Source organism: Galeopterus variegatus, unplaced genomic scaffold (genome assembly GCF_000696425.1).
Source record: "Galeopterus variegatus unplaced genomic scaffold, G_variegatus-3.0.2 Scaffold827, whole genome shotgun sequence".
Classification (NCBI taxonomy): Eukaryota; Metazoa; Chordata; class Mammalia; order Dermoptera; family Cynocephalidae; genus Galeopterus; species Galeopterus variegatus.
In genome coordinates, this window is record NW_007726938.1 from 223,404 (window position 1) to 241,337 (window position 17,934).

Consider the following 17,934-nt stretch of genomic DNA (forward strand, 5'->3'; position numbering starts at 1 on the left):
CCCGACCCCGCCGTGGGAGCGCTGCAGCGCTCCCAGCGCCACACTCTCCCGAGTGCGCCACGGGCTCGGCCCTATAACCCATAACTTTACCCCAGACACCAACTCAATAAATAACTGAATACAAGAACAAAATCTACCTTTCAGCTACTGGATTCATTGTCTAAATTAGGTAAACAGCCAACTTGTAGTGGGAGCTGTGATTTTTCAATATGTAAGGAGTGAATAAAAGCATCTTCTAAAAAATGCTTCTTTTATTGATCTGTGAAATATTAAAACAGTGTGCTTAGTGTGGTAAATCTACCACACTTCTTTGCAAAGAAGGCGACAACTATTCCCCTTCCTATACCACCCCTCTTTGCAATGTAACTTCCCGTATCCTCTGGTCAAGGGACAGGGTCTATTTCCAGATCCCTTGAATTTAGATGCTCTTGAGACTTGCTTTGATCAACAGAATTCGGTGGAAGTCACATGTCAATTCTGAATCTAGGCCTCAAGAAGCCTTGAATGCATCCACTCTGTCTCTTAGGACTTTGCCCAGCTGCCCGGGATACGGACATGTGGACACGTCAGTCCATCGCAGACCAGCCAGCCTCCAACCAACCAATGGCTGACAACAGACATGGGGAAGAGGCCAGAAAACCACCCAGGTGATACCGCCAACCCACAAAAGCAAGAACTAAATAAATGGTCATTGTTTTAAGCCACTGAACTTTGGGGTGGTTTGTTACTCCACAGAAGCTAACTAATACAACTTGCTTTATAAATGAAGCTTCAAGGAGATGCCTTTAGCCTTTGCCCCTGTCCCCCTGGCCACTGTACTGTCACTCCTACACTACCGAACTTAAACAGAAGTTCTGCAGCTACCACTGCCCACTCGGCTTTCCCTGGTTTAAGAGATACCATACATATTTATAAGAACAATGTTAATATTTTATGATTTTGTTGGAAATAACTTATGACAAAACTGATTTTACTCTCAGGCTTAGAAGGAACTTCACAGGTCAACTAAACCATTCTCCCATCTAACATTTGTCCTAGAAATAAGACAAATGGTCTTTCCACCCACAACGGATGAGGAACCTAATAACCTAAAATAGCCTTTCCAATCTGGTAAAGCTCTAATAAGTGTTTTCTTATGTTGAACTAAAGTAGATTCCCAGAAGCCTGCTCTTTAAGACCCCTGCTCCCTCCTCCAAACATAATTTCTCTTCAATAATGCCATTCGAATTGTCCACGGATTCTGCACTGGACAGTTGGGACCGTCTGCCCCTCTTGGTTGCCACCCACCCTTGATTCCTACCCTCCTGGGTTTCTGCAGCTATGTTTTGAACTATACAACCTTTCTTCTCCCTGGATAAAAATAACTGGAACAAAGATAGAAAATAGAGTGTAGCTGGTCAATCATATTCTCTTCCAAGATTTTGGGAGTGGGACACAGATATTTGTCAACCTCTGTTAGGAACTTGAACTGGGAGATAACGTAAAGCTGGGATTGGGAAGGCCATGTTAGGCCACATGCATAGTCACAAGGAAAAGAGCACTGGATAGGGGAGGAAAAAGCCACTTGATTCCTTAATAATGTTCTACTTCTTAGTTCTGGTCCTTTGAGAGGCATAGCTGCACTTCCTGCTCTTAGAGATATTCTTATCAGGTAGAGATAATCTTATCAGTTGAGATATTTTTATCAATTGCAGTAGGCTTTAGTCACTTCCAACCAAAAAAGCCTGTTTAAGACAAAAGTCTATCTTTTACTCCCCTGTCCACTCATTTTAGATTAAACACCCTGTACTCCCTCCCCTAGGTTCCTCTGTTGTTCCCATGAAACAATGTTAAATTGTACTATCCTGACACAACCTCTGTCAGCTGGAAGTGTGGTGACTGTAAATCATCGTCATTATACTTCAGAGCATAATGTAATTAGTAAAAAGCTGTGTAGACCTCTTAACTTCTTGATTCTGGACACTATTTTTTAAAGTTAAAGTAGCCTAAAATTAGTTTACTATTCTAACAATTTCAGTAAGATTTAAAAATCTGAGACTTAATGGAACACCACTGATATACATGTTTTAAAAACTTAACCAATGCTATATAATATATAATTCTTGTTTCTTATTAATACTGGGCTTTTAAAACTTAAACATAGGACATAATATTTATCTCTATATTAAATTCATCATATTATATTTCTAAGACTATTGGAATAAGCCCATCCTTCTAATATGACATATCTTGAAACAGTGATCTTAATTCCTGTTTTTTTCTCCCAAAGTCCCCCAGCTATTACACAGTAATTCTGGGATTCAACAGTTGTGCTATTTTCTAATTCATTAGTTTGTTATCAGTGTATATCTGTGACCTAATATATGCAAATTAGTTGACTCTCATTATTTGTGTACAGTATGTGATGATCAAATCAATACTATTAACATGTTCATTATTACAAATCATAATTACTTTTCGTGTCCCTTACCCAATTACTCCTTATCCCCCATCCTCCTCCCCTTTTCACACCTCTAGTAACTACAGGTCTGTTCTCTCCTTCTGAAAGTTCAAGTTTTATTATGGTTTTTCTTTCTTTGTATCTTAGCTCCCACTTATGAGTAAGAACATGAGGTATTTCTCTTTTTGTGCCTGGTTTATTTCACTTAGTATAATTTTCTCCAAGCTCATCCATATTGCTGCAAATGGCAGGATTTCATCTTTTTTATGGCTGAGTAATGTTCCTTTGTGTGTATATATCACATTTTCCTTATCCAGTCATCCTTCAATGGACATTTAGGTTGGTTCCAGATCTTGGCTATTGTAAATAGAGCTATGATGAACGTGGGAGTGCAGGTGTCCCTTCTACAGGATGATTTCCATTCCTTTGGGTATATATCCAGAAGTGGGACTGCTGGATCATATGGTGATTCTATCTGTAGTTGTTTGAGAAAACTCCATTCTGTTTTCCATAATGGCTGTACTAGTTTACAGTCCCACCATCAGTGTAGGAGGGTTTCCCTTTCTCTGCATCCTTGCCAGCATTTGTTATTCTTTTTGATATTAGCCAGTCTAACTGGGGTGGATGATATCTCAATGTGGTTTTTTTTTTTCCTTTTTGTCTTTTTTACTGACCGGTAACGGGATCGCAACCCTCGGTGTCGCGCCCGCACCGCACTCAGCCAGTGAGCGGGAACCGGTCTCCACATGGGATCCGAACCCTCGGCGGGAGCGCCGCCGCACTCCCAAGCGGCGCACTCTCCAGTGCACCACCGGGCCGGCCCTCAATGTGGTTTTGATTTGCATTTCCCTGATGATTAGTGAGTGATGTTGAGCATTTTTTCATGTACCTGTTGGCCATCTGTATGTCTTCCTTTGAGAAATATCTGTTCAGCTCCTTTACCCATGTTTTAATTGGATTATTTGGGTTTTTTTACTGTGAAGTTGTTTGAGTTCCTCATATATTCTAGATATTAATCCCTCGTTGGATGCATGGTTTGCAAATATTTTCTCCCATTCAGTAGGTTGTCTTTTCATTCTGTTGATTGTTTCTTTTGCTGTGCAGAAAGAAGCTTTTTAGTGTGATATAATCCCATTTATTTATTTTTTCTTTTGTTACTTGTGCTTTTGGGTTCTTACTCATAAAGTCTTCGCCCATCCTACATCCTGAAGTGTTCCCCCTATGTTTTCTTCTAGGAGTTTTATAGTTTCAGGTCTTATACTTAAGTATTTGATCCATTTTCAGTTGATTTGGGTATATGACAAGACGTATGGGTCTAGTTTCATTTTTCTACACTTGGATATATCCAGCTTTCCCAGCACCATTTACTGAAGAAGGTGTCTTTTCCCCAATGAATGTTCTTGAGGCTGCATTCATTTTACACAGACATTAGGTAACTTTGCTGGGCCTGATGACTAAAAGGACAGGGACTTACTGAGAAGTATGGATGCTTAATTACAAAGCTGGTGATGCTTATGTAACAGGTGTCTTTTCAGTTAATATCTATTCCCTGTTTAATTTGCTCATTCTTTCAATAAATTTCCATAACTGACCTCTCACTGTGTTTCTTCCTATCTGCCTTTTAAGATAATGTCTCTGACACAGAAGTCATGAGTTGTTCTCCCACAGTGTTTTGCAGGAGCCTTGGAGTTAGCTTCGTTCAGGACAAACCAAGTTAAACTGGTTGAGCCTGCACACCTCTCCACTGAGCCTGTTTGAATATCTGATGGGTAACCTTTGATGTCAGAGGGCCAAAAACTCCACCTCCAGATCATGCTAATGCTGCCATTTTTTGAACATGCAACCCATGAAGAGGCATGCAGATGGCTTGCACCTGTGAAGATCACTGAAGACTTCCTCAGACCCTTTAACCAATCACAATCCCCCATACCTCACACCACTCCTAACCACTTCCCCATAAATAACCCTTCTTTCCCACTATCAGGAAGGTGGTTTGAGATTTATTTCTCCCATCTTCTCGCTTGGCTGTCTTGTGAATAAATCTTTTTCTCTGCTGCAAAAACTGGTGTCAGTATTTGGCTTGCTGTGCATCAGGCAATAGGCCCCATTCAATTACACTTGATTCAGACAATCTCAAACATACCCGGAAATCTAGAAAAACAGTTATCATAGCTATGCTTTGCGACTTGTTTTTCCATAAAAACCTGTCTGTCCTGTCTTTGGAGCCAGAGAAAATTTTCTGAGGGCACATTTTAAAAAAACACTACCAGGTGTAACGATACTGGTACTTTTTGTTTTTTAGCTTTACAAAGGTTGCCAGCCCACAAGCTGAAGCATACAACTCTGAGTCTGTTTCTCAGACACAAAAAGGGGATGGTATTTCTGGATTTTCCCTTTCAGACTTTGGCATCCAAATGAGATAATGAGTATCAAAATGCTTTGGTGACCCTGCAATCCCACCCCGAGATATTTACTCAAGAGAAATGGAAACATAGATCCATACAAAAGAAATAAAGTTTCTTTTAAATTTTAATTTACATTCCATATAGAAAATATCCCTTTACTATCTTAGTTGCTTATATTTACATTATTATTTAAGCTAACTCAGGAGAAACAAATTAGAAAAGTAAAAAATTACAAAGAACATAGTGTCTCTCCTTTTAATGCAGCTTCCAAATGGTAGTTTGTTCAATAAATTACTGTATATTATGCTAAATAACTGAAAAATGAATGTCAATTTAACGGCTTCCATCAGAGAAATCTGAGTCTTCAAGGCATTCATTATGCCTTTTACTCTTAGGTATTTGTGAGATGTTTTAAATTGCAATAAAAGGGTGGGTGATAATATAAAATTACTGCTAATAATGGAAAGTGAAAACTAACAGCCTATTTAAGTTGCTTGAACTGGCCTGGGTTATCCCTCCCTGAAGATTAAATGTATTTCACACCCTCTTAATAGATGTTTGTGCTGTCCTTTTCAATGTTTGTATTATAAAATAATATATTGTGGTTAAGGTGCTTACTGATTTATAATTTAGTGATAGAATACAAAGTGAAAAGCTATAGGAAGGAGAGATACGGGAGAAATGACCTAAAGATAATCTTTATTAGTGTACTGTTCAAAAGACAAAAATCCAGGCTAAGACTTTAATCATAAGAATTACTGCTATAACTGGGTGGATGCCAAGCAACAATATCCTAGCTAATATTTTTCTTTCTTTCCACCTTACTATAGGAAAAGCTAAAAAACCTTTGTCTTAATAAAACAGAAATTTAATCACATAATTAAGATATTTTAGTAATTTGAGTAAAGAATTGAGAGTAAATCAAATACTCTCTATTCTTCATAACTCATGTCAGCATTCTTTTTAGGATATTAGGAAATAAGAAAAACAAGATCCTCCAAATATCTTTTTGGTCCGCATTTGTGCCTTTTCAATTTTCAAAAACAAACTTCTCACTTTCCAGGAAAAAAGCAATGTATAGAAAATTTAATATATAGCATCTAGGATCTCAAAATCTCGCTGCAAATCAAGAGAGCAAAAATGTATGGAAATCACTTGATTTATGACTATTGTTTTTAAGTCAAGAAACAAAGTGTAACAATGAATCTCCACATGTAAATAGTTATAAACACTGTAGCTCATCAAGTAATTCACCTTTTTCTTTTCACTCTACATGTCTTTAAATATCACATCACTGCATAATGTTTTGTCATAAACATATTTGGAAATATACACTTTAATTTTTTTTGACAGCAAGCAAACTGTGGTTAGCATGAATGCTTCTAAATATAAAAAATAGTTTTAAAGTGTTTTGAACTTAAATATTGGAGATTTAAAAAGACTGTCAAAATGTATCTCTCTGTGATAAATCAAGGATTACAGAAAAACACAATTACTCCATTTAAATCAAGCAGAATCTTTTCTTCAGAACACTTAAAAAGAAAACTTTACTTTTAGCTGTTTCAGTTATGAGGACATAAGTGAATCTTCTATAACCAGAAAGGCTAGAGTCAAAATAAAAAGGAATGCTTTACAACATTTTGTTCAGGGTTTTTTTTTTTTTTTTTTTTAAATTATAAAAGACTGGAAAATATCTACTAGAGTAGAAGGAGAAAAACACTCAAATTCCTCCCACTTTGGTAAATTCTTAAGCATTTCTAACAAAATAATAAGTATATACTATCCTGACCTAAAAATATAAGCATTTCCCTATTATGAAAATCTGTCAACATAATTTCATAGCTGTATAACAGGACTTCTTACCTGCCAAAATTCAGAAATAGTCCTTAAATTTTTAATCCCTTCCACACCTTGTCCACTTTCTCATTCTTTATTAGCACTTTGAAAAATTCTGTTAGCCTTCATTTTACTATTATTTCAAAGTTTCCACTTCCTAAGTAGAAAATACAGTAGAGTTAAAATTTGTAATTTTCTCTTTGGACTGGGTTATTTACATTCTTTACTAACCTCACTATGACTAAACTTGGGTACTGCTCAGTTGAGTGGAACATGTGATTAAAACCAAACACAAAGTTCACAGAAGTCCAAAATAAAGACTGACTCAATGCTTCCAATTATTTACTGCCACCACCTCCCCCAAAGTTCTTAAGTTAACATGAACAGGCACTGTGCTGTTTTATATGCATTATGTTGAGTCTCATAAAGCCCCTATCAAGATAGGTATTATCGGGCCGGCCCGGTGGCGCACTGGATAGTGCGCCGCTTGGGAAGCGCGGCGGCGCTCCCGCCCGAGGGTTCGGGTCCCACATACAGACCGGTTCCCGCTCACTGGCTGAGCGAGGCGCGGGAGTGGCGCCAAGGGTTGCGATCCCGTTGCCGGTCCCCGGTCCGGTACGGGGGCGACACTGAGGGTTGCGATCCGTGGCCAGACACGGATAAAGACAAAGAAAAGACAAAAAAAAAAAAAAAGATAGGTATTATCCTCAATTTTCAAATGAATTTATGAAATTTATACATCAATTACTGCTCAATTAGTAAGTGGCTGGAATTTGACCCCAGTTTTGGTTAGATAGTCCTGTTTTTGAAACACTGGAATGAGAAATATAAAGCTTATTTCTCATTAATTTATCATCTCAATTATAGCTATTACTCATCCTTAGACAGAATGAGCCCATAATTAAAGTTAGATAATCCTTTAGGTTATTTAATCAAAGGCATATCTTTCACTCTCAGTACCTGAATACAATTAGAAGTGCTACTGCCCAAGTTTAATCACTGTTTGTAAAGGCAAAATAGGTATCATTGGCTAAGAGTTGCAAAACCAGGGACTTGGAATTCAATACTTAATTCTTTTGTTGCTTCAGCCAGTTAATGACTATATCATCTGCTAGTCTAGTCTGGAGTCTCAGAGAAAGTGTGGTTGATCCTCACTGCACAGATGAGAAGACACAATGAGTGGTTTAGAGATACCTCTGAGTTCACACAACTGTGGCTTTGACACCAGGTCTTCTGACTCAAGGCTTTTTCTACCTCAACTGCATGTTACAGCCAGTGTACGAAGACATATGTTCTAGTACTATGGTAGAAGTCCTTAAACTGTGGTAATCATGTTGGTTCAATAATTTTATGATGGAAAAAATAACTTTATACTAAATGGAAAACTGAAATTTATACCTTTGGGCTATCTTCTATTGACCAGTAAGAGTATTTAGAGAGAATATGGTAAGCTGTTTAAAAGCTTATATGAAATGAAAATCTGCAAGGATAAAAAGTTTTGGGGAAAAGTCATCATTTAAAATATATTTTACTACATTTGTATTAAGGAAAACCTTGAATATGAAAGAATTTCAATTTTTTGAATACCAAAAGACAGAGATTTTATATAACTATTCAATCCACTTTAACAAAAAGTATTATTCCATATACAATAACATTCTGGTGAGATCTTAATCCTCTATGCAAAATAAACTGGGGGAGAGGCAGTATTTAAGACTATAACTACACTATAAGAATTAAAATGTATTGTATTAACTTCCAAATTTCCAGGCCAGAGATGGAAACTAATAACTTGAGAAAGAATCTTATCTATATTCTGATGCTCATTTATTGATAAATATTTCCATTCTCTAACTGTTGCCAAGATCTGAGAGATTAGCTCTGTTGTTAAAACAAGGAAATATCATTGAAAACAACATTATAGTCTAGTAAAGACAACGAATGACTTGGACTTACAGGATTTAAGTCCCAGCCCACAAGCTGAAGCATACGACCCCAAGTCTGTTTCTCAGCCCCAAAAAGGGGATGGTATTGCTGGATTTTCCCTTTTAGACTTTGGCATCCAAATGAGGTAATGAATATCAAAATGCTTTGGTGACCCAGCAATCCCACCCTGAGATATTTACTTAAGAGAAATGAAAACATAGACCCATACAAAGACCTGCACAGGAAGGTATCAACTTTACTCATAATCATCAAAAACTGGACACAACCCAAGGTCCATCAGTTGGTGAATAGATAAACAAACTGTGGCAGTTCACATGGTGAAGTACTACTCGTCAACAAAAAGGAAAGAATTACCTGATATACTCAACAATATAGATGGATCTCAAAGCATTACACCAAGTGAAAGAAGCCAGATGGAAACAACAGGCTACCTATTGTATGATTGCATTTACATTACATTCTGGAAAAGGCAAAACTACAGCAACAAAAATCAAATCTGTTGTTTTCAGGGGCTAAGGTGGGGAAAGAGCTAGGACCCACTACAAAGGAGGCACATGGGAAATTTTTAGGGTTACGAAATATTCTCTATTTTGATTGTGGTAGAAGTTACATAAGTATATGTTTGTCAAAAGTCATAAAACTATATACCTAAACAGAGTGAATTGTACTGTATGTGAATTATACCTCAATAAACCTGACCAAAAAAAATGCTTGGGAGATCTTTGAAAACCCAGTATGGTACACTGTGGTTTCTCCATAAAATTTTAAAAAATAAACCTGAATTGAAAAGTATAAGGCATGGGCCAAGCCCGTGGCGCACTCGGGAGAGTGCGGCGCTGGGAGTGCAGCAGCGCTCCCGCCGCGGGTTCGGATCCTATATAGGGATGACCGGTGCGCTCACAGCACTCACTGGCCGAGCGCGGTGCTGCCGGTCTCAAAAAGGACAAAAAAAAAAAAAAAAAAGTATAAGGCATTATGTAAATGCAAGTTGGTATTAAAGCAATGCAGAAAACTGAAAATACATTTCTTTATTTTATTTTTCAGCTAAAACTGAACTTTTCCAAACTAACACAAATACTTTTATTTTTTTACAAGGAAACATAAAACAATGCTAGTGAAAAATATAGAACACAAAAGTTGGATACAGGGCCGGCCCGGTGGCGCACTGGAGAGTGTGCCGGCGGCGCTCCCGCCGAGGGTTCGGATCCCATGTGGAGACCGGTGCCCGCTCACTGGCTGAGCGTGGTGCGGGCACAACACCGAGGGTTGTGATCCCGTTGCCGGTCCCCCGGTATGGGCGCGACACCTAGGGTTGCGATCCCGTTACCGGTCAGTAAAAAAGACAAAAAGGAAAAAAAAAAAGTTGGATACAATTACAACATAATTGTTAAAAATCACCTAAACATAGAATAAAAACCTAGAAATGACTATGTCAAAATAGTAAGAACAGTCTGTGTTTGGATAATAGGACTGATCTCCTTTTTCTATTTCTATGTATTTTCTGAATTTTTGAGTAGGAGATATTAAATAAAATACTCAAAAACACATACTGAAGTTTTTAAATATCAAATTAAGCAAACTGTAAGTATTTATAATATCTTGATAAAAAAAATGCGTGTAAGAACAAATCTAATTAAGTAAATGCATATTGTGTAAGCATCAGTAATCAACCACGCATTAGATTATACCTATGCTGACAGTTCTTTTATAACCTTTACTTAGGTCAAATGGGTATTTAAAAACAAAGAATAAAGTAAAACATCCTCAAACAATTAGCCTACATACAAAAGAATAAACATAAAAACTCAGAAAAGAAATATCAACCTAATTTTCATAATCATATTATTCTTTATGGATTCTAACTGATTGGTAAACTTTTGCCCTGAAAATAACATAAACTTAAGTGTTGGTACTGAAAACAGAATTTATCCTTTTGGCTAAATAAATCAGCATACAAGTTCATGTAAATACATGAACTATATCAAATGGCACCCATTTCTTATATAAACCTAGTAACAAAAATTTAATGATGTTAATCCTATTTACTGTAAAAGTGCCCCAATGAACTTCTTTAAAATAATCCAGCTGGGGTGAGTTGGGGTAGGTATTGATGAACCAGCCATATATTGATCACTGTTGAAGCTGAGTGATGGGTAAATGGAGGGTTATTTTATTATTCTTCCTATTTTACAAGTGTTTGAAAATTTCTAAGTGTTCCAATGAAATCCTGATCTTTGTATTAATGTAATAATTCAACAGGTGAAATAGCCAGTAAAAATAAAGTTTAATCTCCTCTTATACATTTTAGCAGTTATTATATCTGCTGTAAACATTTGGAGGGAAACAATGACTTATTCTTCCTTTAAATTACAACATGCTTAACTTACTACCTTTGGACATTAATTTCAAAGATTTTCATGGGGTGTTAACTAAAGCAAAACAGGACAAAAATGGGTAAGAGACACAACTTTTAATAGCAAGAAGTAGGATGAAGAGAAAAAAACAATATAGGAAAATAATGTTCACAGAGAAAAGATAAAATATTTTATATTGTAAGCCAAAATATTATTAGTAAAGCAACAAATTCAAGCTAACTACAGCAAAAGACTAATGTGTAATCCAATTTGCACTGATTAAGGAAAAAGAGAGAAAGTTAATTTTTTAGTCTACAGTAATTAAGAAAGCCCTAAAGTTCCCTGAACTATTTATATTATTATTATTATTACTTTTATTTTTAAAAAAGATGATCGGTGAGGGGATCTTAACTCTTGAGTTGGTGTTGTCAGCACCACGCTCTCCCAAGTGAGCCAACCAGCCTTCCCTATACAGGGATCTGAACCCGTGGCCTTGGGGTTATCAGCACCAAACTCTCCCAAGTGAGCCACGGGCTGGCTCCTCTATTTATATTTTTAACTTAAGACAAAATATACTTTAAAAAACTAGTTTACATCCCCTCACTGGCCAGCCACCAAAAAAGATAAAAAATTTAAAAAACCAAGAAACTAGAATTATTAGTAAGAAATAAACTATTTTGAAATTCTAACTTATTTCAGAAAATTTTTAATTTATTTAATATGTAAATTAATTTTTAGAATAAAAAAGCAGACTGCTGATTTAGCACATAAAAATGCTAAATAATCTTTCAGATAACCAGTAATGTGCTAAAATAATGCATCAATGATCTCTGGACCTAAGTTTGAATATTTTCATGAAATATAATGTATATATTCTCCTTAAAATGACCATAAATATCAGCCAAAAGTACTCACAAGTCAATACAGGGTTTTTCCATCCTTGGTACATAATAGGCCTTGAGATTTCTGGAGCAGAGCATAATATTGAAGCAAATTTTAAAAGTTCTTTTTAAAAGCAGCAGAAGAAAGTATAAAAACCTTGCTAAAAGCAAAATCCTATATTACCAATTTTTTTTCCCCGAAATAGGACAGCTGAACCACTCATGATATGAGCAAGGAACTATACCAAGAGGATGACAATCTTACTTTCTTGATGTTTAGAGTAGATTTCTTTCCTGTTAGAAGCACAAAATAAATATTTATATAGGGACCACCCTTATGCATAAGCAACTTGTAGGAGTGGCAGGAGTGACTGTACTGCCTTGCAACCATGCTGGTAAAAAATATTTACATAACTATGAGCTTCCAGGGAAAATTTTTTATACTTAGTTATTTCATGAGTGCAGAGGGCTCAACATAAACAAATGTTCTAACATCCTCACAGTACTTCATTTCAGCACTACAGATGTTATTCAACCTAAACCAAACCAGCAAAAAAAAATCTAAATTCTTTCTGAGAGAGAAATAATATCTTTCTTTAAACTTCTACAGCACTGTATCTCTGTCTTTTTTACAGTACTTATCGCCTACCTTTTATTAGTCATTTCTGCACATGCTCTTCTTCTGTCAGTTTAAGGAGAAAGCTATTATTGTCATCTAAAACATCAATGTAGCTTGTGCTTTGTTGAATATGAAAGTGGAATTTTAATGATAACTCAGTATATTGCAATAGAAAGCAAAGACTCAGCAACTGTTAACCTTTTCAGGGCCATCAACCACTCTGAGAACCTCTTGAAAGCTATGGATCTTGTCCCCAGAAAACTGTACATACACAATTTTGAATATAATTCTGGGGATCCCCTGAAGCCCTTAAGAGACCCAAGGACCCCATTTAAAAACTGCTGGTGCATGAAATACCAATAGCCAATGCCTTCTTCAACTGAAGAGAATAGGGCTAAAAAAGAGGGTGTTAACAGTTCAAGTGTCTATCAGTCCAGTAAGGCTACCCCACACTAGAGGCTACCCCACACTCTAGTATCTACTAGAGTAGATACCCCACACCAGGCATCTACTGACCATCTACCCACCCTTCAATCACAAGAAAACTAGCCAATCAAAACCAACCAACCAACCAACCAAAAATTCCCTTCAGGGCCAGCCTGTGGCTCACTCGGGAGGGTGCGGTGCTGATAGCACCAGGGCCACGGGTTCGGATCCCATACAGGGATGGCCGGTTCGCTCACTGGGTGAGCGTGGTGCTGACGACACCAAGTCAAGGGTTAAGATCCCCTTACCGGTCATCTTTAAAAAAAAAGAAAAAAATTCTCTTCAGGAAAATGATTAGCCTCAGATATTTATAGCAGCTTTATTTAAAACTACCAGTCTTAGAAGCAATCAAGGTGTCCTTCAATAGCTGAATGGATAAACAACTGTGATACATTCATACACTGAAGTATTAATCAGCAATAAAAAGAAACGAGCTATCGAGTTATGAAGAGACATGGAGGAAACTTAAATGCATATTGCTAAGTGAAAGAAGCCAATCTGAAAAGGCTACATTCTGCACGATTCTAAGTACATGATATGCTGGAAAAGGTAAAACTACTGAGATAGTAAAAGACATAGTGGTGACTAGGGGTTTGTGGGGAGGTAAGGAGAGATGAACAAGTTAGAGCACGGGGGAATTTTAGGGTAGCGAAACTATTCTGGTTGACACTGTAATGGCAGATACATGAAATTATGCATTTGTTAAAACCCATAGAAAGCACAAAGGGTGAACCCTAATGCAAACTATGAATTTTAGTTAATAATAGTGTATCAATATCAGTTCATCACTAGTAACAAGGATAACACACTTCACTTGATTTTCCAATGTTCACACTTATATAGAACTCTTTACTTTTTAAAGTATTTAGTCTTAAATTTTTTTAAGTTAAAAAGTAAAGCAAACAAAAAATCCTTTGACAGTATTTATCAATATTAGCCAAAAGCTTTCTCTTTTAAATACTCCCGTACAAAGCTAGATATTTTAAATAAAGTATAATTGTTAACTATTTGAACTAATGAGAGTTATAGACTTGAAAAGTCAAAAAAATAATTTGGGATTTAAATGAATTTCCACTAACCATGAGTACAGAAAATGTTGTGAGACTTTATTTTTAATAATGAATAATGAAGATATATTGAAACAACCTGGAAAGTGGCACAAATTCCCTGCTGTCCACAGCACAAAGCCGGACTTCACATGCAGATGACAAAATTTCCTGCCAGCACAAGCCCCAGCAGACATGCCATATCAAAATTCCCATGTGTAGAATTAGATGGTTAAAGAAGTACTGCTAATTTTTAAATTGTAATACTGGTCTAATGTGTATGTTTTAAAGAGTTATCTTTAAAGATACTCAGACACATGGACAAAATAGTATATAAGAGATTTGCGTGAAATTAAAACAGAGCTGGGGGTGGATGGTGAAGTGGAGTATAAATGAAATAAGGGTAGCCATAAGTTAGTGATTGTTATAATTGCTGCTGGGTGGTTCGTTACACTCTTCTTTATTTATAGTTGAAAATGTCCATACCAAAAAAGTTAATAACCCACCAACAAACAAACATCTCTAGTTAAATGTTTGGGTTTGTAATGCAAAGTAAGGGTTATCAGAGTATAAGACGGGGGCAACTAGAATTTCAACTATTAATGAGGACCAAAATGTCAGTAATAAGCACAAAATGCCTCTGATCTATAAAAATAATTTTCACTCTAGTATGTACACACACGTACTCTCAAATGAGGATTATAGTCAAGAGTTAGCTGATTCATATTTTACACAGAATGCTAACATGTGTGGTTATCGAGCTTCTTAGCCCAGCCAACAACTAGAATGGAGGTTAATAAAGGCAGAAGTACAAAAGGCAAAAGACTGCTGATGGTCTAATAGGATGAGGAAAGAGAGAACAGCTATGTAAAACATGCAGTTTACCACTAATTAGCACAACTTCATGGAGAGTCATAACCAGCCAAATTACCTAACCTCACTTTTCTCCTCAAAAAAATGAGAACGGTAGCTACATTGATAGGCTTGAACTGATGACTGGAAGAGAGATAACATTTTCAAGTATCTTAGAAGCAGATTCTGCAATCCCAGCTGACAACTTGCCTGCAACCTTGTGAAAGATCCTGAGTCAGAACCACCCAGCTAAACTGCTTCCGGATTCGGGACCCTCAGAAACTGCATGAGATAGTAAATGTTTATTGCATTAAGCTGCTATGCTTGGGAACAATTTGCTACAAAGCAATAGATAACTAATACATTATACTTAGGGTACAATTTGTCTATTATCTGGCTAGCTAAATTTTTGTACAGATATAGTCATTGAGCCTCTTTGCTATGTAAACTAGATTATACAAGGTGTATTAGTCCATTTCTGTTGCTTATTACAAAATACCTGATGCTAGCTATTTTATAAAGAAATAAAGTTTATCTTATAGTTTCAGAGGCTGAGAAGTCCAAAGCCCAGGAACACATGTAGTGAGGGCCTTCTGGTGGGTGGTGACTCTCCACAGTGACACAAGTATCACACAGTGAATGGCTGAGCAAGAGAGCTAACCTGCTCACTCGTTCTCCTTATAAAGCCATCATAACCATGCCCATGACCATCCATTAAACCATTAATGGGTTAATCCATTCAGGAGGGTACAGTCCTCACAATCTAATCATCTCTTAAAGGCCCGACCTTTCAATTACCATAATAGGATTTCCCACTGTCTTAACACTGTTATGGGGGGATTAAGTTTCCAGTACATGAATTTTTGTAAGATACATTAAACCCATAGCACAAGGGAACTCTTTAGAGAGTACTCATCACCTTGTAATGACATGTTTATAAAGCAGGATTTTATACTTGGTATTGAACTTCTTGAATTTAACCTCATTTGTATGCAAGAGAACTAAGGGAGTAAAAATACAGACCAGTGTCATGTACCTCAGGCCTTGACCTAATACTGAGGCCTTACACTGTACTATATGCACACTCTATATGTGTATGTATACCCTATATATCTGGTCTACAATATATTTTAATAGTAATAAAAGGACCCATCATCCTACCTGAATGAGGCATTTGCTCACATCACTAGCACAGAGTGCTTTATTACAGCTCAGTGACACAGGGAGCCACATCAGGAACATTGAGATGGCTACAGCAAGCATAACAACACAGTGTGACTTCATGTTTCTTCACAGAAGACAATCAGTAACTCCCAAGAAGCTAATCAAAGAAAAAGAGAGAGAGAAAAGAAAAAAAAAGTCAAAGATAAGCAGAAGGGTAAAAACAAATACAAAAATGAAAAAACATGAACCAAGACTTACTGTTTGTGTCAAAAGACTCTTGAGTGATCATGTAAAGATCATTCTCAATGAAAGATTACTTAAACATTAAAAAACCCCATATCTTATATAATATCACGCTGATAGCCATTTTCAAAGACCTAGAATACTGAAACTCCTCAGATTACCCAGAAACGGTGACTGTCAAAGTTAGAGTGAATATATCTAAACCGGCAGTAATCTGAGTGTCTATCAAGCAAATAACTAGTTTCAATACTGCATTGTTACTATTCAACTTTAGTTTTAGGTCCATTATTCAACTTTAAGCCCATATAAAAACCATTGTATTGTATTATAATTTAAAAACATCTAGCAATTTTTCAGGTCTTAGAATCAAAACAAATTTGTAAATGGAATTTATTCTGATTACTTATGACTATCCTGTTTTGTCTCACTACAATTAGCCAAAATAAAGCAGCTCAAAGAAAGAAGTAGAGTCCACAGTCACTCTTTAAATAATTAAGCAAATAGCAAAAAGGGACAGTAAATTATTAATTGCGTTAAGAACTCTAGGTAATTTATTAAAATGTGAAGATATTGTTTTAATTCCATTCGTACCATAGACTCTTCAAAGTTATTAACATGTTACAGTTCAAAAAGAAAAAGAAAGCCAGCACAAATTCTGACTGGGGCTAAAATGGCCAACCTGGTTATATATATATAAAAAAAAAGAACATAATTTCTTGGGGTTAAAATGCACCCATAAAATATAACCAATTAAAATAGACGACTACTGATGTAACAGGGATGAAAGATAAAAGGTGGGTTTACGGGGCCTTTATGATTACTCTAAACTTTTATTCTAAGTATCACGAAGTACAATAAAGGAAAAGCAATAAGGTGAAAAGAATAAAGGGCTTTGTACCCGGTATGACTCAATTTTGAAAGAGAAGGCCATTGCGATCTTCACTGAGGCCCGAAAGCATTCCCTGAAGACCTAATTAGCAACCTAATTTTCTGATTTATTTAACGTCACATACCAAGTCAGATGATTTCTGGAGCCACCAGTATATACTTGTGGAGGCCAAAGAAGGTATTTGAAAGCGGATTTTCTGGAACTAGTTTTCATCCTACAATCACGAAAAATGAGATCCCCCCATCTTTGATAGTTGTCTCCTGAAATGTTTAACAAATTCACTTCGCTCCCAAAATGCTGCTGGAAAAAGTATTCGAGTGCAAAGGGCATGTACAATCAGGTAACGGAATTACTTAAAGGGCCTCTCGGTTGTTTTCTAAGGAATTAGAAACAGTAACGCATCCGCACTACTCTTCATCCATCGCGACCAGTTTCTGCGAACCTCAGACTGGCGACTGTGGTCCCCAAGGCAGACGGCAGTGACAGCACCCAGGACAGGGCAGGCACGGCCACCTCTGTTCAGCTGTCTCAGACCCCGAGGGCTCCGGCTGCCCGGAGGGCCGGGCACCGGGAGACTCCCGCACCCACCCTCCCCGGCCCGGCCGCCGCGGGCTGCGAGGGCCCGGACCCGCGCGGCCACAGAGATGCTGCGGGCTCGCGCCCGAGCCGACCGCCGCGGCACCCCACTTTGTCCTCGGCGTGCGCCGGGCCCAGGCTCCTCCAGCCTCCAGAGGCCCGAGCTCGGCGCCCGGCCCTCCCCGGCCCCTGAGGC

The 17,934-nt window shown here is 37.2% G+C and overlaps 1 protein-coding gene across 1 annotated transcript in view; it reads right to left on the reverse strand.

The window, feature by feature from the left end:
• TWSG1 (twisted gastrulation BMP signaling modulator 1) overlaps positions 1–17,360 on the reverse strand; it is a 51,403-nt gene extending 34,043 nt beyond the window's left edge. Inside the window, exons 1-2 of the mRNA XM_008572716.1 lie at positions 17,287–17,360; positions 16,028–16,187 (exon numbers count right to left, since the gene is read on the reverse strand). Coding sequence (XP_008570938.1) covers positions 16,028–16,150 — 123 coding nt within the window. The 5' untranslated portion in view covers positions 16,151–16,187; positions 17,287–17,360. The remainder of the gene's footprint in view (positions 1–16,027; positions 16,188–17,286) is intronic.
• Positions 17,361–17,934: the final 574 nt, after the last annotated feature.